General features: G+C 41.0%; 2 protein-coding genes across 4 annotated transcripts in view; one reads left to right on the top strand and one right to left on the bottom strand.

Moving 5' to 3' along the window:
- STK32A (serine/threonine kinase 32A) overlaps nt 1-26,463 on the top strand; it is a 115,991-nt gene that overhangs the window by 58,133 nt on the left and 31,395 nt on the right. For both annotated transcript variants that reach the window (XM_032628596.1, XM_032628597.1), the window contains exons 4-5: nt 3,100-3,273; nt 23,475-23,512. In XM_032628596.1, coding sequence (XP_032484487.1) covers nt 3,100-3,273; nt 23,475-23,512 — 212 coding nt within the window. The remainder of the gene's footprint in view (nt 1-3,099; nt 3,274-23,474; nt 23,513-26,463) is intronic.
- PPP2R2B (protein phosphatase 2 regulatory subunit Bbeta) overlaps nt 1-26,463 on the bottom strand; it is a 678,268-nt gene that overhangs the window by 630,511 nt on the left and 21,294 nt on the right. The window lies entirely within an intron of this gene.

The raw sequence follows: 26,463 nt of genomic DNA, 5'->3' as shown, positions 1-26,463 counted from the left end.
TACCATATCGCAGTCTTCTAAAGCTGGAGGGGGCATGAACTGCTAGTTGAGTAATGGAAGGAAAAGATCTTCAAAATAAGTCTGGAAAAGTAAACAGGGCCAGACCACACAGGGTCCTACGGACCATGGAAAGAGGTGAAGGGGTTTTATGGGTCTGCATAACATAAAACTCACATTGTAAAAACATAACCATGGTGTGTAGAATGAATTGGAGAGGTTCAACATTACACAGAGAGAGAGCTGTGTATAGTCTATGGCAATATGATGGAGTAGGGTGGAGCAGGGTGGTGGTCCTTTGTTACTTATCTCCGCTCTTACTGAGCAGACTTTACAATGCATTTCACATGCAGTGGGACCAGATTTACTAATTTTGGAGCTGTCAACTAACAAATAAGCCATGATATAGCAGTTCTAAAAAGTAATGGAAATGCATCCTTGAGTCTATGGGATAAATGGCCAAGGTATAGGGAAGCTCTTTCACTTTTAGGTTTAAAAAATCAGGTTATGATATGAACCTTCATATCCTAGTTATTACCAAACTGTGTTGTGCCCACATATTTTACTGGATATAGTCCTGGAAATTAAAATCTTATCTTCTCTCCCTCTGAGAGTCTGGGATCTGTGATAGAGGGCTTCAGGTCTGATGTGCCGAAGGGGAAAAAGGGTTTTTAACAGCCAACTGGCTCCATGATTAAATAAATTTAAAATCATACTGGCCAAGGGAAGCATGTTGCCTCTTGCCGGGGCTGCTTCTTCTCTGACTAATAATCCCCCGCGTGGCCGGACACTGTCGTTAACTTGACACAACTGGCACCTTTATCACTTTGTTCTTTGAATAAAAATCGCTGAGCCCAAGTCACAATAAAAATGTTCGTTCACTTAGGGTGAATTTAATAATACCCTTGTCCCCCACTTCGAGTTAAATAGAGTAATGGGAGAGGAGTCCTCTTCTCTGTCACCGGGTTTGGGACCTCCGCCTGCCCCCAGTGGGGAGCTGAATGCAGCCAATCCCTGCTCTCTATGCGAACCCAGTCTGCCTGGGTTGTATCCATTGGCAGCAAGTTACGTTCATGGTTAGCATTCTCTTCTCCCTTCTTTTGGTACCCAGTTCTCAGCCACCTCATTTGCCAGCTATCCCAAGAAGACACTGCTCACATCCCATGAGCCATCATCGTTTGTTATATCAGCTAAGGGCAGCCTGAGTGCAATAGATCCCGGGCAGGGTTACGTATAACTAGCACATTATTACTTCCTGAAAGACCTGTAAAACACAATGGATATAACGTGTAGTGGTGCAGCTGGGAGGATCCTGAACCAAATAGCCCAGGTTCGGGAACCTATCCTGGTGCCCATTAAACCTATGGCAGAGATGCCCAGCCAGTCCTTGCAAGGAGGTGAGCAATAACACTTCCTAAAAGACAATACCAAGGATGCGCTGCCCACATTTTTACAAGCCCTTCCCGTGTTTCTGTCTAAATTCCCCCTAAGGGCTTAATTTCTGACATCTTCTGTGTGAATCAGTCCCCAGTGGTAAACAGAATTTTATTTACTGAACAAGTAAACACCGAGGACCTAGTCTTCATTAGAATGTTACTGCCTCAGATTAATGCTTCATTGAATTTCTCTTTTTTCTTTTGTTTGCAAGTCCTCTCCTCCTCTAGCACAACGATCACTCTAAAGAAGAAAATGTACTCAGTACAGTTCTCCCATCATTGATATTCTATGTTTGTTTCCTAAGCAAAGAACTTGTCACTAGGAATTCGTTTGCATCCTGGGCACTGCTTTGCAGACTCTTAATTCTGTGATTCAAATAAAACTTGAAAATACGATCTCAGTGACATGATGTCAAAAGAAACATGTTGACATAGTGCTGAAACAGAGAGCTTTTTGTGACTAGAAATCATATCTGTGCTTTGAGGAAAACAAAACGAGTCATAGCAGCAGTTGGAATGCATTTTTACAGAAGACTGCAGACAGCAGAGGCCAATTCTGCTGGCCTGTGTCTCCTTCCCTCTTCCCGTCCATCCAGCCCATGCTCCTTCAAGTGTGAAGTCCCCGTCTGATCATACGTCCTGCTTAAACCTCTTCACCATCTTTCCAACGTGTACAGACTCGTGTCATGGGATCTGCCCTCTATCTTTCTCTCCAGGCTCAAGCGTCCCCGTAACACCTGTCGTTCCAACAAACCCAAACTATTTTCCTTTCCCCCCTCACACTGTGTTCTTTCCCATGTCTGTGCTTAATTCCTGCTGTTTTCCTCTCTCAGATCTTCCTTTTGGACCTGGAGACCCCTTCACCTCTACCATTTATTGGGTGTTTTACCTTGTGCAAATTACTTAAGCTTCACCGGGCCTTGATTTCCTCATTTGTAAAATGGGAGCATAAGAGCAGCATTGTGGGGTTAATGACACCACATTTGTGGAGTCCTTTAGAGTCTGCCCCAGAGATGTTGGCTTTATTTTGTAGTTATTATTATTGTCACCATCCTTCAAAATTTAACTCAGTTTTCTCCTCTGCTGAGAAGATTTCCCTTCCCTCCTGATCCCAGAGACTGAGCGAATTACTGCCCTGTACTGTGCACTTACTTCTTTATTGCCCTTTTTATATCTTTTTCTTATCATTTATGTGGTTCACGATTTGTTATAATGTTGCTGGGCAATGAAGTTGTTAGTGTGGAAAAATAAGCACGAGGTGCTTCAAGGAGGGCTTGTAACTCATATTTTATGGACCTCCTGCAACAGTGTGTTCAGGATATGATCGTTAATAATAGGTGAATAAATGGGGTGTTCTTTATTTCCTGGGCTTTATAGATTTGTAGACCTCCAGTTAATGGGTTCTTACTATATGCCAGGAATGACATTAAATATTATACTTATCATATTTAGTCTTCACTATGATCAAATGTGGAAGATCTTCTTATCATTCCCATTTTACACAGGTGGAAACTGAGGGCCTGGAGTGAGTAATAGACCAGTACTCCCAAAGCCTGAACCCTTAGCTTAGGAAAGTTCTGCTCTGATCTGTAAGGTGTCCTTTGCCTCTGGGCCTCTTTAGTGTGTAAATGTATTTAACCCACTTGCATTTCTAATTCCCCTCCAGGTACTCCTTCCAAGATGAGGAAGACATGTTCATGGTGGTGGACCTCCTGCTGGGCGGGGACCTGCGTTACCACCTGCAGCAGAATGTCCGCTTCCAGGAAGACACCGTGAAGCTCTTCATCTGTGAGCTGGCCATGGCCCTGGACTACCTGCAGAGCCAGCGCATCATTCACAGGTGAGTCAAGTCCAAGGGCACAGCCTTGGTCTGAATGCACAGGAGGGAATGCACAACCTGAAGCATTCAACAGGTCCTTGTTGAACGTGACATCTAATTCTTACTTAATTCTTACGACATCCCTGGAGGTAGGTGTATTGTCCCCATTTTTCAGATTAAAAAAAAACAAAAACTGAGCACATTGAGCTTAGTCTGCCCAAGGTCACAGTTTGTAAACAACAAGACCAGAATGAGTGAGTGTTGGTGCTGCTTATAACTAAGCCTAGACAAAGAGAAGAAAAGGTGACATATAGGAACTTAAGAAATATAAATGAATTAATCGAAAGAGAAATGGAGGAAGTGCATGAAAGGAAAGAAATAGAATGGGTAGGAAGAAAATACTTTGGGGAGAAAATTTGAGTCCTAACATCTGCCTGTCATCTACCCTATTGTGAGGGCATGCTGCAGACAGAAGTCAGCAAAAGCAACGTATCTCCTTCACTTGGGGCATTTGTGCTAAAGACAAACAAATAACACAAGTAGCTATAAACCCAAACAGACAACAGAGAGAAAAGGATAATGCTTTATATTTATATAGGAGTTCGTAGTTTTTAATGGCAATTTCCTATATAATATCTCACTTGATCTCTGTAATAAGTGATCAGTGAGCTGAGCAGGTATAGTTAGACCAGTATTAAATATGAGATTTTGTAACTTGGAGGCATTAAAGATCATCTAGGTTACTTATAAGAAGTTTGAACCTAATCACCATCAAAGCAGCTACTATTTACCTGGCTTTCTATATGCCAGGTACTGCTAGGTACTTTCATATATTATCCTGTTAAATTCTCAAAACTCAAAGAGGACTCCACATTTCATTACAGTATTCCCATTATACAGATGAGAAAAGTGTGGCTCAAAGATTTGCCAAGGAGAGACCCTGACAATTGGCATTGCCGGGATTCGAACCTATATCTCTCCCATCCTAAAGTCAGAGCTCTGTCTACTATACCACCTTGCATTAATAACACATATGAAATATATACATTAATTAATTATACATTGTTAAATGAACAACCAACATGTGACTCTGCCACTGTCATCTCTAATCCTTGAAGAATCTGCTGAGTTTTTAAGTTTAATTATGTCTCATTTACTGAAAATTTGTCTAGATAAAATTTTTGCCCACCACTAGTTGACATTTATCTAGAACTTATCAGGACTAGTACAGGGCCTGTGGTTGAAGAAGTAACATCATAATTTATAGATTCTCCATGCAAGCACTGTGGACCAATCCTTTTTTTTTTTTTTTTTCTTTTTGGCCTTGGCGCTTACATAATTATTATTTAATTTTCTATCTTTGGAAGGGCCCATTTGTATTGGAAACGTGCTCTTCAGGCAATGGATAAATAGAAAGCAGACCAGTTAATCATGTATGATCTCGGAAGTAAATTCACACACCCGGTGTTTTTGTCAATAACTGGGAATCCTGTTGACAAGCGATCTTTCTCCCATACTGCCTTGCTGCTACCTCCCGCCTAGCTCTTTCCGAGGAGAAACTTTTCATATTTGTAGGCTGTAGAGTCCCTGTCAGGGTCTTCATGCTCACTCATCCTCCCCCAAATTGCCAACTCACAGTCTGTTTGGGGTGCTGACATTGCAGATCTCAGGCAGAAGCCAGGGACTATGAAAAGCCAACATCACCAGAGGCCACCTTGTAACTTTCTCCCTTCTCTGTTTGAATCTGAGTTCTGTGGCTTCTTTCTCTGAGCTTCATTTTCTCAGTTATCACAAGTCAAGATGCTCTGAGCATTTTTGCCATGTGCTTAGAACCATGTTCCAAGAAGAATACAGGAGAAAAACGAAACAGAAAACTGGATACAATTTTCACCCCCAAGGAACATAACCATACCAAATAGCATTGTTTTCTGTCCTTGTCTCCCTCACTCTCTTTTGCTCCTATCACGGTTTTGCCACTTGAATAAGAAACCAAGGACTAAGTTTCTGCTCCTTGCCCTTTACACACTCACAATTACTACTTAGTGCCCACCTTCAGAGGGCCTCTTTGTACTGAAATGTCTCCTCCTCATGGCAGGTGAATGGAAGGCAAACACCATGACATTATGAATGCTGGGTTAAAATGAGATAGCATCCTAGGACAGGAATAAAGATGCAGATGTAGAGAATGGACTTGAGGACACGGGGAGGGGGAAGGGTAAGCTGGGACGAAATGAGAGAGTGGCATGGACATATATACACTACCAAATGTAAAACAGTTAGCTAGTGGGAAGCAGCCGCATAGCACAAGGAGATCAGCTCAGTGCTTTGTGACCACCTAGAGGGATGGGATAGGGAGGGTGGGAGGGAGACGCGCAAGAGGGAGGGGATATGGGGATATATGTATACGTATAGCTGGTTCACTTTGTTATACAGCAGAAACTGACACAACATTGTAAAGCAATTATACTCCGATAAAGATGTTAAAAAAAAAATCCAGATGTATTTCTACTGCCCCTATGTCCTACCTTGCCTCCCCATGCGTTATGTTTTATAGTCAATCGTAACATTTTGTACCTCTCCTGAGGAGTTGTGATGTTTTGGGTATATAATTACCTAATGTCTGTGTGCTGTGCTAAATTGTAAACTCCATGAGTTGGGGCCATGCGTGTTGTGCTTCTCACTGTGTAACCAGTGTGTGACAAAAATCTGAAGGAATGAACACTGCCCGAACCACACGGATGACAGATTGATTAAAAGCCCAGCTTTACAGATAACAAAGACGAAATTAAGCTAGAAGGCATTAAAGCCATAAATTTCAGTTACCTTGGTCTTCACATTGGGTAATCATGTAACTTATCATCCAAACCAGGGTACTCCGGAGAATGAAAGGAGTTGTGTTAATAATTATGCTGGGACAACAGGCAAAACCCCTAAGTGTTTCGGAAAAATCAGAACATATATCAGCCTCATTAGGGCTTTTCAAGACAGTCATGACCAAATAGGCATTTTAATTGTGAGGGAGCTCTAATAACCAGGACTTTCTGCCTTCAGACTAGTAGATATCAATGTGAAGTGATTTCCATTTGAAGTGGTATCAAATGGCTTAAAAGACATGTACATGGTGAAGTAAGCAGTGTCCCTTTGTCTATGGCATTTAGAAGATAATAGTGGCGGCACTCTGAAGCCAGCTTCAGGGCTCCTGGGGCAGAGTTAAAAGCGTGAAGAGCAACATAGAAGAAGAGATAGAGGCTTCTGAGTACTGTAATTCTCTTTCTAAATCTCTTTCTTCAAAAGAATCTGAAGAATTCATGCTGTATTTGATGGAATCTAAGATAACAAAACATCTTTCAGCTACTTAGAGGATTGGATTTAAGACACCACCTGAGTTCCAAAGTATTAAAATGTGAATTAAAAAAAGAAGGACAAAATACAGATTTCCCAGGCAAGGAAAGATCATTTGCATGAAAGTGCAGATGTAAAATATGTGACTTCCAGGGCTTCCCTGGTGGCGCAGTGGTTGAGAGTCCGCCTGCCGATGCAGATCCCACATGCCGCGGAGCGGCTGGGCCCGTGAGCCATGGCCGCTGAGCCTGCGCGTCTGGAGCCTGTGCTCCGCAACGAGAGAGGCCACAACAGTGAGTGGCCCGCGTACCGAAAAAAAAGAAAAAAAAATGTGACTTCCTAATTTCAAAACAACATTTTGTCTCTGGACAGGGTAGAAGGTTCCAATTTGCCTGTGGTGGTCAGCGAATATGTGTGGAGCAGAAGTGGTAATAGGCTGCCCTGACTGAGGGGTTCCTGGGTACCAGGTGCTCTGCTTAAGCACTTGTGAATTATTTCACTCAGTCCACCCACAACTCCAAGAGGCTGATGGTGTGACCGTCCTCATTTTACAGCTGATGAAACTCCAGTTCAGAAAATCACTTGGCTAACGTGTAGGTGAGGCCATCTACACTTGAAGGATATGCAGAGCTCTTAGCCACTCTCCACACCTACTGATGTTCAGCACTGTTGTTGCCCTGAGGAGGGTGTGGCACAGGGTGGGGCACGGCCACCTGCCTTCAGGTACCCGCTGTCAGGCTGCACAAATGAAGATGACACAAAGGGAGCCAACAGACAACAGAAGAGCCTAAAACTAGAAGGTAAATTGGATGAGAAAGACTGAAGTGCTTCAGTAGGGAAGATGCTTTGGGGTAACAAAATAAGTTTCTTCTGAGCTCAGAGGGCTTAAAAGCAGGAAGGAGAGTTTAGTCTGTGTAAGGGGAACTGTATTCTGAATGAAAGTATTAGTTTGTCTCCCTGTGGTAACACAGAATAGGCTCTGTCTTTAGTTTTTTTGTTTGCATTGTTTTTCCTGCCAGCAATGGCCATCTTAGTTATTTTTTTTAAATACCATAAATGCTATTTCTGCCTAAATTGCAAATGAGACATAAATGGGGTTTTGTTTTGTTTGTGGATTATTTTTAATCCACAGACTTGACTTTTTGTAGTTTCCTAAATATGTAGAATATTTAGCTAATTTTTTTTCACTTTTAGAATCTGTTTTCTCTATAGCTGTGAAAGACACAGATTGCACAGTAATCATTAATTTCGAATTGGGCAATTAGACATATTTCTTATTGGGCGGGAAGTCAAACATTTTTCTATGAGTACAGCTTGAAAATCAGCTCTAGTTTCCAAATTATGGCCATTTCCTTGTTCAATATTCTGCTTTACTTACATTACATCAGTGAATCAAGATCTTAAGATATAGATACAGTGATTATTTACTTTTATTTTTTAAAATAAGGAAAATTAAACTCATTACAATCCTTCCTATGGGATAGTACTCTGATTTGTTGATTACCACAGTCTCTCCAGTGAATAAAGTGATAGAAAGTAATTATTACAGTCTAATGACAAATTTGTATTCCTTCCCTTGTCAGATGTTAAAGACTCAATTACAGACTTAATCTAATGAGATGAATTGTTTGGGACAGTTAAATAGTAAGTCATCTTGGGTCAAAATACCACTTGAGGGCTTCCCTGGTGGCGCAGTGGTTGAGAGTCCGCCTGCCGATGTGGGGGACACGGGTTCGTGCCCCGGTCCGGGAAGATCCCACATGCCGCGGAGCGGCTGGGCCCGTGAGCCATGGCCGCTGAGCCTGCATGTCCAGAGCCTGTGCTCCGCAACGGGAAAGGCCACAACACTGAGAGGCCCGCGTACCGCAAAAAAAGAAAAAAAAAAAACCATTTGAGTGGATGTTTGTCTTTCTGTCTTTCTAAGAATTATCTCACTCTAATGAAGTTATAACAGACTGCTTTCTAAATTCCTACAGGAATAAGATAAAAATCTAATTAGGCCATTGGTATCAATGATGGCAGTGCAACAGAGTGAGCTGCAAAAGTTCATCTCCATCTCCAACTGATTACAGATACGCTGAAGTAGGAATAAAAGAAAATTCATGATTGCCAAAAAAAGAATAGGATGCTATTTTTATTAATCGCCTTTGTCTTCTCTGCTATAATCATAGAAATCGTTAACTGACACCCAGTCCATCTCGGAGCCTCCATAAAATACACAAAGGAATTAGTTTTCGCACATCCCCTCTTGGACTGAAGTAGCTGCTTGCCAGGTGTTTATATCGTTCTTCTGGAAATCAGCATTTTGATGGTGAAGATAAAAACTTAGGGATATGCTTCTTTCATAAATATCCATTCAAGAACTGTTTCTTGAGTATCTGTTTGCCAGACAATGTTCTCGGTGCTGACCTTCAATGCTGAAAAGACGGACAACTTCCCCATCATCCGGAGTTGATAATATAGCATGAAAGGGAGTCAAGTAAACAATTCAACACTCGTACCAGAAAGGTGTTTAAATTCTGTGGCATTTACTACAAAGTAAATAAGCAGTTATGTGCCACCCATACACGTCACTCACTCTCTGTGCATCTTCACAGTGGTCTTGATCCTACTTTTACTGGTAGCCCCTGGCTCACAATATTCCTTATAAGGAGTGGTCTCTCCCTTCTAAACTGAGGCCCTATTCCTCACTCCTGTTCTAATCTCTAATCTAATCTCTAGTCTAATCCAGAGCGGTTGCTAAATACATCAGTGACTGAACAAATGAATGAGGACAGAACATACACGTGCTCCTTGGGTGGACGTGGAAGGTAAAGGTTGCTTGGATAAAGTTGTCTTCAGCATCTTTTTAAGTTATTCCCACTGTGTGTCTACAGTGTGTGGGGCTCCATGCTGCCTTTCCTCCATGCTGTGTTAGTTGTTATGCCGTGTAAGGAAACCACCACAGATGTAGTGACTCAAAATAACACACATTGATTATCTCACTGTTTCTTTTTTTTTTTTACATCTTTATTGGAGTATAATTGCTTTACAATGGTGTGTTAGTTTCTGCTTTATAACAAAGTGAATGAGTTATACATATGTTCCCGTAACTCTTCCCTCTTGTGTTTCCCTCCCTCCCACCCTCCCTATCCCACCTCACAGTTTCTTTGGGCCAGGAGTCTGGACACATCTTAGCTGGGTTCTCAGAAACGCTATAATCAAGGTGTTGGCCAGAACTGCATTCTCTTCTGGAGGCTGGACTGGGCAAGGGTCCACTTCCAAGTTCAGTAGGGATGTTGGCAGAATTCGTTGCCTCATGACTATAGGACTCTGCTTGTTTCCTCAAACTCAGTGAGGAGACCAAGACTCCAGAGTGAGTCTGCTAGCAAGACAGGGTATATATCATTGAATAAAATTATGTAACACAATCACTCACAAAGAAGAGCGACCTCGCATCACCCTTGCTGCATAATGTCGGTTAGAAGCAAATCATACAATCAGCCCACACTCAAGGGCTGAGGATGACACAAGACGTGAACAGGAGGAGGTGGGGAACATGGGGGGCACCATAAAGTCTGTCTACCATACTTCCTCTAAACAAGTTTTCCTATGCCTGACTCCGACATCAATATCCTCTATGACCGTAAACATAATCCTGAACATCCTTGTCAAGGAAGCAATGAGGTGGTTTGGCCAGATGAACAGGAATGGTTCTTTCATACCTAAGAGTCTAGGGTGATTCCCCTCAGCCCCGATGGGATGATGCTCTTCAAAGTATAACCTCTTTGACTTTCTGCTCTCCACCACGCACCTATTTCTCCCCAGCAATGCCCCATGACCGAAATGAACTGTCAAAGGGCATGTAACAGTGAGGTGGGATAGTCAGCCTTTAACACATTTAATAATCAAGACCTTTTTGCAATTCAGTTGTGAGCCAACATTCTTTGTTTTAACGAAGGTCTTGAGTTTGTTACGGGCAGAGATCTTCGAGGCTGAGATTTCGTCTTTTTGTCTGACTCATACACACTGCAGCATCTTGGAAAACACATTTTATTTTCTTGGATGATCATTCATAGGGAAGAAATAAGATCTTTCTGCAGCTAATCATTTTAGTCAATGATCATTGAGGGACAGATGAGCTTCTGATGAATGAACTTGCCAACACAGTGACACCCCAGGTTTCTGCAGCCTGTGGAAATGGGTCATCTGGAGAGACGCTTTTCTAATTCCTGGAGGTGTTTACTCCCCTCTGCTCACCATTTAAATTATACTACAAATACCTATCTCATTTTCTCAATGGCTTAAGAAGAGCTGTCATTCATTGTGCATATACCAAGAACTAGGCACTGTGCTAACAAGCGTTTTGCACACACTGCCTAGGCTGATAGTCAGCAATACTGTGACAGGGTTAAGTGACTTGCCCAGTACCATACAGGTGGTATACTAAGGCCACATTCAAAAGTAGGATGAACTGATTCAAAGATCCTACTCTTAATATAGGCTCTTTTAGTTTCATTCTTATGAACATAATAGACTTCTTCAAGATCAGATGAGCTATTTAGTGCTATTTACCCAACAGCAGCAAACATTAGTTTAGATACACATTTTTCGTTGGTATGTGTTATGGGTTAAATTTTGTGCCCCCCCCCCCACCGCCGCCCAAAAGGTATGTGGAAGTCCTAATCCCCAGTAACTCAGAATGTGACCTTATTAGGAAATAAGGTCTTTACAGAGGTCATCAAGTAAAAATGAGTTTATGAGGGTGGGTCCTAACCCAATATAACGGGGATTCTTACCAAAAGAGGGAATGTGGACATAGAGATAGATATAAACAGAAGGAAGATGATGTGAAGAGACACAGGGAGAACTCTGTGTGAAGACGAAGGATTGGAGTGACGTGTCTATAAGCCGAGGAAGGCTAAAATTTGCCAGCAAACCAACACAAGCTAGGAAGAAGCAAGGAAGACCCCTCATCTACAGATTTCAGTAGGAGGAGGGCCTTGATGACACCTTGATTTCAGACTTTTACCCTCCAGAACCATGAAACAGTATATTTCTGTTTTCTTAAGCCACCTAGTTTGAGGTACTTTGTTACAGCAGCCCTGGCAAATGAATACAGTACGTTTTCATAGTTTTATTAGGTGCTGAAATTTCAATCTTTGTTTCTCTAGCACGTACTACTCAGAGCAGCTTCTACTTCACTCCTGATATGCTACTTCAAATCTATTATGGGATGGAAGACCAGAACAAAACTTGTTAGAATTGTTTATAAAATTACAGTAACCCAAGAGAGAGTTCACTAAGTCAAATCCATTAGCTTTAGTAGATGGTAAGCTATTTTATGTTGCCCAGACACTGTCTCTGCTTACTTTCATATTTCAGATTTGGTGAGATATTTCAGATATCTCTGGCTTTTTCATAACGTTTCTCTAGTCCAAGGAGTTTCGTTTTGTGCTTACACATCTCTAAGGGAAGTGAAATCTTTTCCAATTTACCAAAGCAGCATGTCCAGGATGATGAAATTAAAAGTCTAAAAATACTTATAGATGATCTGATTACTTGTATTGTCCATGCTCCAAGTGATGCTGCCTTTCTTCCTCCCAGTGTATTTTTTTTTTTTTTTTTTTGCGGTATGTGGGCCTCTCACTGCTGCGGCCTCTCCCGTTGCGGAGCACAGGCTCCGGACGCGCAGGCCCAGCGGCCATGGCTCACAGGCCTAGCCGCTGCACGGCATGTGGGATCTTCCCGGACCGGGGCACGAACCCGTGTCCCCTGCATCGGCAGGCGGACTCTCAACCACTGCGCCACCAGGGAAGCCCCCTCCCAGTGTATTGTTAATATTTTCTGTTTATTGCAGTGGGATAATAGATTTTGGCTTCCGACTGCCATTTTCTGTGGAGTGGTTGAGAAAATGCCCTTGCTTGTTGTTTTGGTAAATCTTCTCTTCAGAAGCTCACCAGCCCTTGCGAATGTTTTCTCTTCCTAACTCCCATGGCAGAAGGGCCACTTGAGCCTCAAAAACAAAACGGCAGTGCAGTAATGAGGGTATTAGGTTGGTACGTTCTATTCAGCACCTGCTCCCAAGCTACCGAATAATGAATGAGCATGAATTACACATTGTGAAAACAGGAGGCTCTGCCTGCTTTGTGCGTCAGGCAGTTCCGAAAGGAGCTTTGAAACTGTGCTTCTCACGCGAGGGCACCCATTTGTGAAAACCCACGTGAACAAGGCAAAGAGCTGCTCGTTTACAGGTTAACATGTAACTCGCCTGGTGCTGAGCTTTTAATAGTTTCTATAAGGTCAAGAGTTTCGTTAATATGCAACCTGTAACTTAGTCCAAATTAAATTTTACTTTGCCTAGCCTACATTTTAGTACAAAGCTGAAGCTTCATTCTTTCAGGTTTAGTCATTTAACAGGTAGTATTGATGACTTATTTATGTGCCGGGCACACAGCTCTTGAATGGAGGTTTTTCTGGATTCATTAACAACTTTGTTTATTCACATGTATATTTTAAAAATTTTTTATTGAAGTATAGTTGATTTACAATGTTGTGTTAATTTCAGGTATACATCAAAGTGATTCAGTTTATATATATACATATATATGTGTGTGTGTGTGTATATATATATATATATATATATATATAAATCTATTCTTTTTCAGATTCTTTTCCATTGTAGGTTATTACAAAATACTGAGTATAGTTCCCTGTGCTATACAGTAGGTCCTTCTTGGTTATCTATTTTATATATAGTAGTGTGTATATGTTAATCCTAAACTCCTAATTTATCCCTTCCCCCCTCCACTTTGGTAATCATAAGTTTGTTTTCTACATCTGTGACTCTATTGCTGTTTTGTAAATAAGTTCATTTGTAACATTGTTTTAGATTCCACGTATAAGCAGTATCATATGATATTTGACTTTCTCTGTCTGACTTACTTCACTCAGTATGAAGAGTTTTTGAAGAATAAAAACATGGTTTCTGTCCCTTTAAAGCTTACAGTTTGGTTGAGGAGATGGACAATGAATATAATACAGAAACATAAACAATGAACAAATACATAAATAATCATGTTAGTTACAGAGTCTGTTGAGTGCTTTGTGGGAAATAAACAAGGATCTAAGCAAAAGAGTACAGAGTTGGGGGTGAGGGTCATTGCTCTCGAAGAAGCCTCTCCGGTAGGTGGCATTTGAGCCAAGCCTTGCAGGACAAGCAGCTCTAAGGTGGAAGCTTGTTAGGTGTCCTGGAGCAGAACAGAGGCCTCTGTGGTTGGAACATGTGAGAAAGGGGGAACGTGGTTCAAGAAGCCACAGGAGAGGTGAGCCGAGATCAGGTTGTCTTACTACATGCTCTCACAAAGGCTCTAGTTCAAACTTATTTCTTATTTGTGCTTTAATGAACATACAGAGCCAGTCAGGAAAGGGGACATATTTGAATCTGTAATCAGTTTGGAGATAAGGATAGAACATTCACAGTGGGTGGTAGGAAAACAAGGATGGAAATCACAGAGAATGGGATCCATGAGCTATTGTAGATACTAGGGCAAAAAAGAGCCTGGAGATTATTAGTTCAACTTGCTCCCTCTGTAGGTAAGGGATTGGCATACTTTATCTGTAAAAGGCTAGATAGCAAATGTTTTAGACTTTGTAGGCTATAGGGTCTGTCACAACTCATCGACTTTGCCATTGTAGAGTGAAGGCGTCCAGATAATATGTAAGCAAATGAACACGACTGTGTTGCAATAAAACCTTATTACAGACACTGACATCTGAATCTCACATGATTTTTTATGTGTCATAAGATAGTATTCTTTTTTATTTTTCAACTATTTAGAAATGTAGGAGCTCTTCTTAGCTCATAGCCGTACAAAAACAGATGATGTGCTACATTTGGCCCATGGGCCATAGTTTGTCAACCCCGGTACAGATGCTAAAACTGTGGCCCAGGGAAGCAAGTGATATGCCCAAAGTCACAAGGCAAATCAGAGAGAAGGCTAAGAAATCATGTGTTCTAGCTATTAGGCTGGTACTTAAAAGAAAAAAAAAAATAGTGTCTTCATTGATAAAAGTAATGAGAAGATATTATGTAATATCTTATAATAAGATTTTTATGTAATACTTTGGTTCAAATCGATAAAGATGGCATGTTTATTTTAGAAATTTGTGGGGGAATATAGAAAAGTATTGCAAAAAATAAAAACCCAGTGGTAATCTAATGTGGTTTATTTCTAGCCTTATTTCGTTGAGCATTAAATATATACTGATACTCTTTTATAGAATTATCACTATATGTATAGGAATATTACAAATATATACACATAGTCATATCCTTTGTAAACAGAATAATATGAAGGTATTTTATATGCTCAAATCATGTAGTTGTCCACCATGATATTCATATGCCCATAGCAAGGCTATTTGCAAGGTGTCCATCATAAGCAGTGACTGATGGCGTTAGAATTATATAATGGCTCTTCCACTTACGAGAGAGGCAACTGTGGGCAAGTTACTTAGCATCTCTGACCCTCATTTGCTGTATCAGTAAAATGAAGAAACCTATACATAATTTACAGGGCTGTGGTGGAGATAACTTCTAACGTATGCACAACACCTACATAGAAAGTGTTCAATAAATTTATAGCTATTGATTAATATTGATACACTATACCATTTGCTTCCATTACTTTCCTTGCACTAAACTATGGGGAAAACATACTGTTCCTCTCATACTCTAGAATACATCATCACCAAAATGACACATTTATCTTATAATACAACCATTAAGAAAACACAATATTCTCGTTTGAAAGCAGAGTATGACATAGTAGACAGGGTAAGGGGCTTTGGACTAGTCAGATCAGGGCTCAGTTTGGGGCTTCGTCCACTTATTAGCTGTATGACTTTAGGAAAATTAATAAGCCCTGAGATCTATTTCTCTAATTTGTGAAGTAGATTTAATAATGTCGTATATATTAAAGCAGGAAAAATATGACAAGCCTTTATTACATTGCTCAGAAAATCAGGGATGGCTAATAAAGGGAAACCATACTATTTTCCCGCCAGTTGGAAAACAACTATGGGCTATTACAGAACCTTGGGATGTTAGAGTGAAGGTTATTGTAGAGATCAAGTCCTACCTGCATCCAAAGGCAGAATTTCTTCCACAACCTCTCCAACAAGGAATTGTCTTCCTAGCTTTTAAACACTTCAGAGGTGAGATACTCATTACCACGTAAGGTAGATGATTTCATTTTTAGACATGCTGAATTTTTAGAAAGTTCTTCCTTCTGTGGACTCACAGTCAGCCTCGTGGTTCCCCTGCTGCCCATTGGATCTGAACTAAGTAAGGTGTCAAGTCAGACAGGGCTTTTATTAGTCGTCACCCACTCGTAATCTTACTGGTAATTTATCTCTAGCCTCCAGGATTCCTTATGGTCGGTGCCCTGTTGTGATTAGTGTTTGTTCCTTGTTAAGTATGTTGAATATCACTCCTGGTGTCAGGTAAACATGAACTGGAATCCTGACTCTTCTCATAATAGTGGATGACAATGCAGTAATTCCTGGAATTAGCCCTCTGTGTGCCTCAGTGGTCCCATCTGTGAAATAAGGGTAATAATTATACCTACTTCATAAGGTTGTTCGAGGATAATAGGGCATAAAGTATTCAAAGGGCTTATCCTTATCTCACTTGTTGCATTAAATGAGATCTATCATCATGAGTACATCACAATGGTTCCATGATAGTTGAAAACAACTATTCATCATTTATCGTTCTCAGTTTAACACCAGTTTCTTGCCATCTAGCCCTTCCTACACTGACACTTCCTAATTACTTGTTCAATGTTTTCTGAAAGTCAGTTGGACAATTACTATGTGCCAGATACGAAACTAGAAGTTTTACACGAGCCATCTCACTAAATCCTCACAACAGCTCTATAAAGCAGATACAATTGCTGTCCTCGATTTATAGATTCACGGGGCCGAGTCTCAGAAACATATTACCAAACATGTTTCTAGTCTCAATAGAAAACTAACTGACATGGGACTAAACAATGAAGGGGATTTATTATTCTATGATACTTGCAAGTCCAGATGTATACCAGACTTGTAGGCTATCTTGACCCAGCACCTCAGCCTAGGACTCTATGCTAACTCCTTTAAATCCAATGAATCACACACCTTCTAAAAGCTTTCCCCAGGACAGCAAGGAAACTTCTTCCTCAGAAGCCCATAGCTTAACTCTTCTTCCTACTTAACGGCTTAAATAAGCGTTACAGCCCATCCCAGAACCAATAACCAGGACTGTGGAGTGGCATAACTCTCACTAGATTAGGCCTTAGTCACAGAACCGTCTCCTAAAGTCAAGCGTGGGATAGACTCCCCCAAACAAAGGGACTACAGCGTGTGTGTGTATATGTGTGTGTGTGTGTGTGTGGCAGAGAGGTTAAATACCCAGATGAGAACTGAAATGATTAAGAGAATAAAGAATGCATGTGAGGAGGGCAATCACAATGTACATTATACAAGGTTCTAACTTGCCCAAGGTCCCAGAACTAGCAAGTTCTCAGCTGAGATTTGAAACTGGGTCATCTAACTCCAGAGCCCCACTCTTAACATCTAGGTTCTACTGCTTCCCAAATAAACCTAGTAATGCCTGGGAAGGGATAGAAACATTTGTGATTACTAATTGTATTCTACACACACACACACAAACACACCACGCAGTACAACACAGTATAGCATATACAAGGCACACGTTTAGTCCACCAGGGAAGCCTGTACCTTGCAGTTTGGGGTTGTAATCCCAGTTCTGTCTGTTACTTAAAATCTTGAACCATCTCTGAGCTCCCCCTTCTTCATTTGCAAGAATGGGTGTAGGGCTTCCCTGGTGGCGCAGTGGTTGAGAGTCCGCCTGCCGATGCAGGGGACATGGGTTCGTGCCCCGGTCCGGGAGGATCCCACGTGCTGCGGAGCGGCTGGGCCCGTGAGCCATGGCCGCTGAGCCTGCGTGTCCGGAGCCTGTGCTCCGCGACGGGAGAGGCCACAACAGAGAGAGGCCCGCGTACCGCAAAAAAAAAAAAAAAAAAAAAAAGAATGGGTGTAATATCTAAGTTATGGAGCTATTATGAAGAATAAGAGATGCTGTCTCTCAAGTGCCTGCCATGTGCCTGCCACAGCATGGACAATAAATAATAGCTATAACCACTCTCTTGACTCATGGGAAGCACAGCAGTTTGAAAACACTCTTATGGACTAGCCCCAACACCTCTTCCTATGGCAATGGCAGGCATTTCCAATCAATCTTTTCCCTTGGACATGGAGGTCCTTTACCAACACAGCCTGAAAGCCTTCAGTCTCTTTACTTCACTTCCTTGTAATGGCTTCTGTAACTAATACTACCTTGAACAAACTGTGGGAAAGGCTGGGATTGAGTAACAACAAAAAGAAGTAGCCAGAAAGTAGCTAAGAGTGTAGATCTTAAAAGTTCTCATCACAAGAAAAATAAATTCATAACTATGTATGGTGATGGACGCTAACTAGACGTAGTGTGGTGATCATTTCAGAATATACACAAATATTGAATTATTATTTGCACACCTGAAACTGATATAATAGTCACTTATGTCTCAATTAAAAAAAAAAGAAGCGGCATCCAGGTGGTAAGAAAGTTGGAGGATGATACCTGGCCCTTACTAATCCAGTCCTGTGGGACTCTGAAGAAGTTGAGTTTCATTAGGATACACTGATTTTCCTGTTCCCTCTTCTCAAATACCCCATATCAGATTGCAGGGTGAGCAACTTGATTCCAGGGTAGGCACAGTGAAGGGATGTAATTAGCCTATTAAGTTCTGCTAATGTCTTGTTAAAGTCATTCAGGTGAGAACAGCAGATACATCAGTTCCGCCTTGGACCCTGCCACAGGGAGTGTTGCATTTCCACACTGCTATTTGTAGTTCTTACAGTAAGAATCAGCTGATTCAGCAGGACCTGGACTTTTCTGTTTCATCAAATCAAGATGCAATGAAGGATTTCTACAGAATGTGTGTGTTCCCAAAATTGTACTTTACCGCTCTGCAAATGATGGGTTTTTTTCATTGCCAACAGTAAATATAGTGCATCTGGCACATGGAGGGTGTTTTGTTGTCATTGTTCTTATTCTTTGGTGCTAGTTTGCTTTAATACATGGCTTATTATTCCAGAAGTTTGAGAAGCCAAGGGACTAGATTTACTCATTTTTCTGACAAATATTTATTTAAACACTGACTTTGTTCTGGGCACTGTGATGAGCCTAGGAGCTACAGCACTGAACAGCACAGAAAAGATGTCCTTGCTCTGAGAATCTGGGGGAAAAACAAATAATGAACAAATAAAGAAGAAAATAGGTAATGGTAGTGCTGTGCTGAAAATAAGATGGAGGTGAAGAGATGAGGATGGAGAGGGCTACTACTCTAGATTGGGTGGTCAAGAAAGAACTTGGAGGATGTGATATTTTAGCCAAGATCTGAATGACAAGAAGACACAAGCCACCTGAAGGTCTAGGGGGACAGGACTGCAGGCAGAGGGGACAACGTGTGAAGGAGACCAAGAAGAACAGTGCAGTTGGAGCATGGTGTGTGGCAGAGAGAGTAGGCTATGAGATGTAGCTCAGGGCTCCGCAGGACTAGAGCACCTACAGGTCATATAAGGCTGGGGTAAATGGTTCGGATTTTATTCCATGTGGGTTGGGAGCCAATGGAGTCATTAGGCAGGGAAGGTGTGTGTAATGAAAAACACCACCCTGGCTGCTATGTGGATAATGGATTGTCAGGGGACAAGTGGAGAAGCAAGAAGAACAAGGTATTATACTATTGCAGACTTCAGTATGGTGATGGTGGTAGCGCTGGAGATGGTAATTCTCATGTGTGTCTATGTGTAAGTATTTTTTCACTGTAGTAAAATATACATCACATAAAATTTATCATTTTAACCATTTTTAAGTGACAAAGTACATCAAGTACATTTATACTGTTGTGCAACCATCACTACCATCAATCTCCAGAACTTTTTTGTCATCCCAAAATGAAACTCTATAAATATTAAACAATAAATCATCACTCCGTCTTTCCCCACAACCTTTGGGAACCTCTATTCTGTTTTCTGTCTCTGTGAGTTTGACTATTCTAAGGACCTCATATAAGTAGAATCATACAATAATTGCTCTTTTGTGCCTGGCAGATTTCACTTAGCATAATGTCTTCAAGGTTCATCCATGTTAGAGACTGTATCAGAATTTTATTCTTTTTTAAAGCTGAATAATATTCCATATGTATATACCACATTTATCTATACACCCATCCATGGATACTCGGGTGGTTTCCACCTCGTGGCTATTGTGAATAGTGCTGCCACGGGTGTACAAATATCTGTTCAAATACCTGCTTTCACTTCTTTGGGGTATATACCCAGAAGTAGAATTACTAGATCAAGTATTAATTTCATGGGTTTTTCTGGTGTTTGTGTGGGATTTGGTGGATATCAAAGGTTCTCTTTAGGATATATTATATTTATATTTATCATGGCTGCTAAACATACAGATGGAAACATCAGGCAGGAAGTTTTACATATTATTAGTCTAGAATCCCTGGGTCGTGTCTGGTGATAAAAGGTATATGATAGAAGGTCATGCCGCCCGGTGGATAGGCTGTCGTGATGACAAAAGAATGATTAAGGAAATGGGAGTGAGGAAACATTTGGGGTGCATGTTATTTTCAGCTCCCCAGGTGATCCTAGATACACCCAGGTTTGGTAACTACCCAGTTAAACCATCTTATAGATTGCCTTACATGAAGAAAACCATTTAGGATTATTGGAGAAGACAGAAAAGATAAGAAGTTGTGCTTAAATTCTGAACTAGAAAATCTCAACTTGTTCTAGCAGGAATTTTAATACAGCACCTGGGTTTATTTTCATTTCCTTTCTCCTACTGCATGAATAAACAATCTTATCACACTGCCATTCACCCTGTAGTGACTTAGAGGTTACCTCATCACTTTTTAGAGAAACTATGTACTTAGAATTTATGCTTATAAACTTTATTTTTCTGTTAAAAGTCCACTTTTTCTTTTATATTTTTCTTAGATTTTCCTCATAGTCTTTCTCTGAATTTAGTAATAAACATGCCTCTTTACCACTTTAAACCCCTTTGGCATGGCTCCTTTTGAACCTTTCTTACCCTCCCCATCCCTGAGGGAACTATGTCTCATCTATCTTTATATTTCTCATATCCTAACACAGTGACTTATCAAAGTAGATAAATGTTTGATAAATAAATGAATATAAGATTGAAGTAGGACATATCACCTTAAACTATGACCTCTCTGATCTCCATATTATTCTTTAAGCTGCAAGGAAGTTTCTGGGGAAAGTAGTGGATATCACAAAGTGTGGCTATAACAAATTTTAAAAATTGCACCTAGGGATTTAATAGAAAGCCCATAAAGTGCCAAACCCACAGCAATTCATTTCTCCTAGCAAGCCCTCATAAATTCAGGCCACGAAATCATTGTGCTCATCTTGCCACACCCAAGTCTCTCCCTTCCTGGCAGGGCTCCTCAGGGCCTCCTCCTCGCCTGGCAGACACTACCTGATGCTCACTGGTACAGGTCTGAAAGAGGTGGCAAGAGCCTAATGGCTAGTTTACCTCGAGCTTTAAACTGCAGAGTGTTCAATGGTGTGCTGGAGTGCTCTGGTGTATCCTGGTTTATGTATTAATCAAGAAACCATCCCCACCATCAAGGAGTTCACGATCCAGTTGGAGGAAAAATGAATAGAAGTGTGATAAATGTTGTGACGGGATAAGCATACCATGCAGAGCACACAGGAGGGGCCATTGACTCAGAACTGGAAAATCAGGGAAGGCTTCCTGTAGGAAGTGGCATCTGAGCTAAGAGGTGAGGGATGACTCTGCATTTTCTGGGTGCAGTGGTTCAGGGCTCTGATTCAGGCAAAGGAACGGCAGAAGGTGAGGGGATGCAGGGAGCTTTTAGGGGACTCCATGCCCTCCATGTGGCTGGCACAGGAGCCAGATTATGAAAGGGCCTTTAATCCATGTGAGTGAATTTAGACTTGATAATTTTTGGAATAATGAAATCCATCAAAGGGGTTAGGGTGGAGTCTGCAATACTGAGAGCTTAGCCAGGGAAACATGCAATTTGAAACCCCCTTGCACTCTATGTTTTTAGCAAATTATACCCTGAACCAGAGAAAAATTTGCCACAGCTACAAATGACCGCTTATGAATCCAGAGCTAATTTTAAGAACCTAATAAACTAAACGAGAAGATATTCAAAGCTCATGAAAGTACCCATGCACCTGCCTGTTGGGTGGGGCATATACTTGGTTCTGTGTGTAGCTAAGAGGCTTGTTATTCATTAATATTTTCAAAAGAGGACTCTGACAGTCTCGGTCTGTCACAGACTAAAGTCACCTTATTCTAGTGACATAAAAGCCACTTGACTAGGCTGAAAATGTGTTCCCAAACCTGTTGCAGAATTTCTTCCCTAATGGCTTCTGTGAATTTGGGTTTAAGGGCTTTAATGGTACATCAGGGAAGGGCAGTAAAAACCGGAGTGTGGAAGAGTGAGGGCTGCTACGAACTACAGAGCTGTGCTGTCATTGAGGAACACTGCTTACAATAATATTTGTTTCTTGAGGACTTCTGAAACTCTACAGGCCATTCCTCTAAGTACTTACCATCAAACCTCTTAGTATTTACCATCAAACTACGGCCTTCGTTGGAAGAGGGTGGATTATGTTCCCTTCTATGGATTTAAGGATCTCACCAATGCATAGAAAACTGGTCCAAATCCTTTAATTAACAATCCCAGGAATAATACTTATTAAGCAACTAGAGGCATTATAGCATCATCCTAAAAAAGATTCTAATCTCCGCAAGTTTAAAATGTAATCACTTTATAGATCATTTTGTTTCTCTTTTTTATAGTCTTTAAGTTTACCTCATCTTTGTAGCTCTAGAGTTACACAGGCAACAATGATGATTAGTACTACTACTGTACTACTACCTTATGACAATTTAAATGCTGTATGATCACACACTACTATATGTAAGAGAGATAACCAACAAGGACCTACTATATATACCACAGGGAACTCTACTCAATATTCTGTGGTAACCTATATGAGAAAAGAATCTGAAAAAGAATGAATATATGTATATGTAGAAATCAATCACTTTGCAGTACACCTGAAACTAACAAACATTGTAAATCAACTACACTCCAATAAAATTTAAAAAATAAAAATTATACATAAAATTTAAATAAATAAATAAATGCCGGATGATCTATGGAGCAATACTGACACACTTGGATATAATAACGCTGTAGAAATTAAGAGTCTGAGCTTCTAGGGACTTCCCTGGTGGCACAGTGGATAGAACTCCACGCTCCCAATTCAGGGTGCCCAGGTTCGATCCCTGGTCGGGGAGCTATATCCCACATGCATACCGCAACTAAGAGTTCGCATGCCACAACTAAGGAGCCCACCTGCTGCAACTAAGACCCTGTGTAACCAAATATAAATAAATATTAAAAGAAAAAAAGAGTCTGAGCTTTTGAATGCGAGAGACCCAGGTCCAGAGCCCTGTTTTTCTGTTTATTAGCTCTGTAACCTTGGGGTAAGTTACTTAACCTCTTTAAGCCTCAGTTCTGACCTAGAAATTGGGGGTATTAATGGTAACTATCTCAATTCACTGTGAGAACTGAATGAGACTGTGAGTGATGAAGGGCTAGTACATTCATTCCTAGCTAGCATTCTTAAGCAGTTCACCTTTATCCTTTAGTTCTGTTTCTTTGTTTTATTATGAGCAACTTTCTCCTTTCTTTTTACTCCCCTAGGGATATGAAACCTGACAATATTTTGCTTGATGAACATGGTAAGTAAATGATTTGTTTGCAATCAACCATATAACATGCACGTAGAACAAGCTGGTTATCCCCAGCAAAGTAGTACTATATAGGGAAAAAGCGTCTTACTCGGTTCAGTTGAGTTGCATGTACAAACTCCATTTTATGGTGGGAGGGACCATATGGGGGAACTTTATCATTTACTGCAGTGACGTTGTACACCCTTAAATAGCCTTACATTTACATAAGGAGAAAGTTATTCTCTTTTCAATTTTCTTCCATTCCTACTGATTTCTTCAAGAAAACCATCCCAGTTTTTTGGTGCTAGTTTGCTTTAATATCTCTATAGCAATCATCTCCCTTTTTTTTTTTTTTTTTTTCATAAAGACAGAAGAGGCTTAGAGCATTTGGTAGGCAATAGTATCTACCTAGAGATTCGTGACAGACTTTCCTTCTTGTGAGGGTAAACTGGTTTCACATTTACAGAAGAGATATCAAGTTTTCTGTTCAAAGGTTTTCAGTTACTAAAAATCAGTCCATTTAAAGAAAGATATAAAGCAGATAAGAGTATCTCTGGTACCCAGCTATGAAAGTGACAGAGGGATATGGCAATGACCATGATGGTGATACATGAATGCCTGAAGTTCAAGAAGCACTGATTGAAGATGTCCTACAGAACAAGCTTTGACCAACAGTGATTAAATGTGTACAATCTCTTCCTAATATTATTTCAATGTACACTTGGATTTATTTATTAGAGCAGACCTGTAGGACACACAGCCTGCATGTTTTAAATGTTACAGAGGCAATAAGATCCTTGTTAAATTTTTAGAAAGCTGCTAGGGAAGGGAGTCCTAAATCTGAAAAGCTCTGTATCTCTCTAACTTTTACAAAAGGGATTTGCAAGTGGGACTAAAACTCCACGGGCCATCCGTCACTTATTATTTATTTACCTAGTTGCATTTTAAGCCTGATTTGCCAGACGCCACATGTGCTCAGAGGGCTAAGAAACACTTTTGTGTATGACCTCTAATTTCAAAGCTTGGAGTCATTATTTATTTATGGACTGTCTAAAAAGATTTTCTCCACTTTCTTCCGATGCCTTATTTCTTCCTTCCCTTTACTGCTTCTGACATTTGGGAATAGTTTCTGAATCTCAGAAATGTGGGCAATGGTGAGACAACATGAAGGTGACTTTCATTAAAGCACCAGCTGTCTCTGCCTTAAATAGGAAGCAGGATCCCCTCTCACACCGGTGCAGATAAACTCTGTGGAGCTTCACAGCTGTGGACAAGGCCTCCCCCAACCTCTAGAGGCCATCTTTGCACCATGTACAAAAAGGTGCTCTGTGTGCCTACCACAGCCTTGGGAAGGTGACCACTGGTAATGCAGAGCCTGATTTCGGGTTCTGTCCCCACTTCCCCCTCACCTGCTTGCCTTTGCGCCCTACATATTGCTCAACCATTTGTCAGGACCCTGAATGGAGACATATGGGTCCTGTCAACCAAAAACATGTACCTTCCATTCAGAGAACAACGTCTCGGTCTTGGATCTTAAACATGGCTTCATCTTATTCCTACCATGAGGTCGTCCTGTTCTCTCTCATTCAACTTCTTTCTCTTCCTCATTTTCTTGTCAACTTGGTGATTGCAGATTAGGAGAAACATCCAGGAATAAATTAATCTTCGAGTTTATCCACCCTTAGAGACTACCCTTGGGAAAGACTGTGTGACATCGTAGATACGAGCATATGGGGTTCTGAGCTCAAAACCCGGTTCTCTCACTCACCAGCTCTGAAACGCTCGACAGGTTGCCTAAAACTTCTCGGCACCTTAGATTCTTCAGGGATGAAAGGCATCTTTACTTCTCAGGGTAATTGTAAACACTGACACCCTGTTTATAAAGTGCTTGATTGCCACGTGCACAAGGAGATCACTCAATAACGGTTAAATGCTAGTATGACTCCATGAGGTAGCAGGGGCTTTCTCCCCTACAGAAGGAAGCTTAGGTGACTTCATTTTGTTTTATATGACTTTATCTATATCATATAGCGTAAGTGAAAGCTGGGTCCTCACCTGTCTCTACTAAAGAATTATTTTGATTCCAGGTGGGATATACCAAAGATTGTGTGTGGCTACTTCTTAGGTCTTGCGTTTAAACAGTTTTCTCTGACACTTAATTCTCAGGTAACTACACTTTCAGTGGCCCATTCTGCCTGTCCTTCATGCACGCAGGGGGTTAAGCCCACTTTTCAGGGCATTTTATTCTTGGTTGGACTGGGGCTCTGTTACTTAGGGACTACAAGTAGGCATCCCGGTCTGCCTGAGGGACGGTCCTAGTCTACAACTGTCATCTAGTGTACTATTTACAAAGATCTTTTTCACTCTCAAGTTTTGGGGTTTGGACAATGACTTAAGAGGGGGCTCTTCTGTATTTTTTCCCATCCTAAACTGAACTGGAGGATCACTGCAGTCAATAAGAGAAACATTGCTTTGGGAAGGACTGGATATGTGAATGGGATAGAAGCAAACATAAAGGTTGCGAGCCATTCTCTAAGCATTGTCCTGGGGATCCCTTTCTGGAGAAAATAATTTTTTGAGCTTATTTACTTTCCGTTTATTCAAATTCTGAAAAATTAAGCTTTTAGGCATTGCTCAGGGACCATAATTAACTACTTTGAAATGAAGAAATTCCCGGTGGCCCTCGCTCCCCAGCTCATTATGCACAGCTGCTCTTGGGACAGCCAACTGGACCACAAATCAATGCCTGCCTTTGGGAGTGCTTTCTGGTGTGATTTTCCAAGGTCTCACGTTCGAAAACTTCATTTGTCTCCTCTGTCTCCTCTCCTTCATTTATAACTTTTCACCCTTTATGGACAAGAGCATGTACGCCTCTTGCATGGGGACTTAGCAACTGTAAAGGATAACTGTTTACCTCTAATACACCTCCTATGCCCGTTCCTCCAAGTGAGCTGTGTATT

Source organism: Phocoena sinus, chromosome 3 (genome assembly GCF_008692025.1).
Source record: "Phocoena sinus isolate mPhoSin1 chromosome 3, mPhoSin1.pri, whole genome shotgun sequence".
NCBI lineage: Eukaryota > Metazoa > Chordata > Mammalia > Artiodactyla > Phocoenidae > Phocoena > Phocoena sinus.
This window is presented reverse-complemented; position numbering and strand designations above follow the sequence as displayed.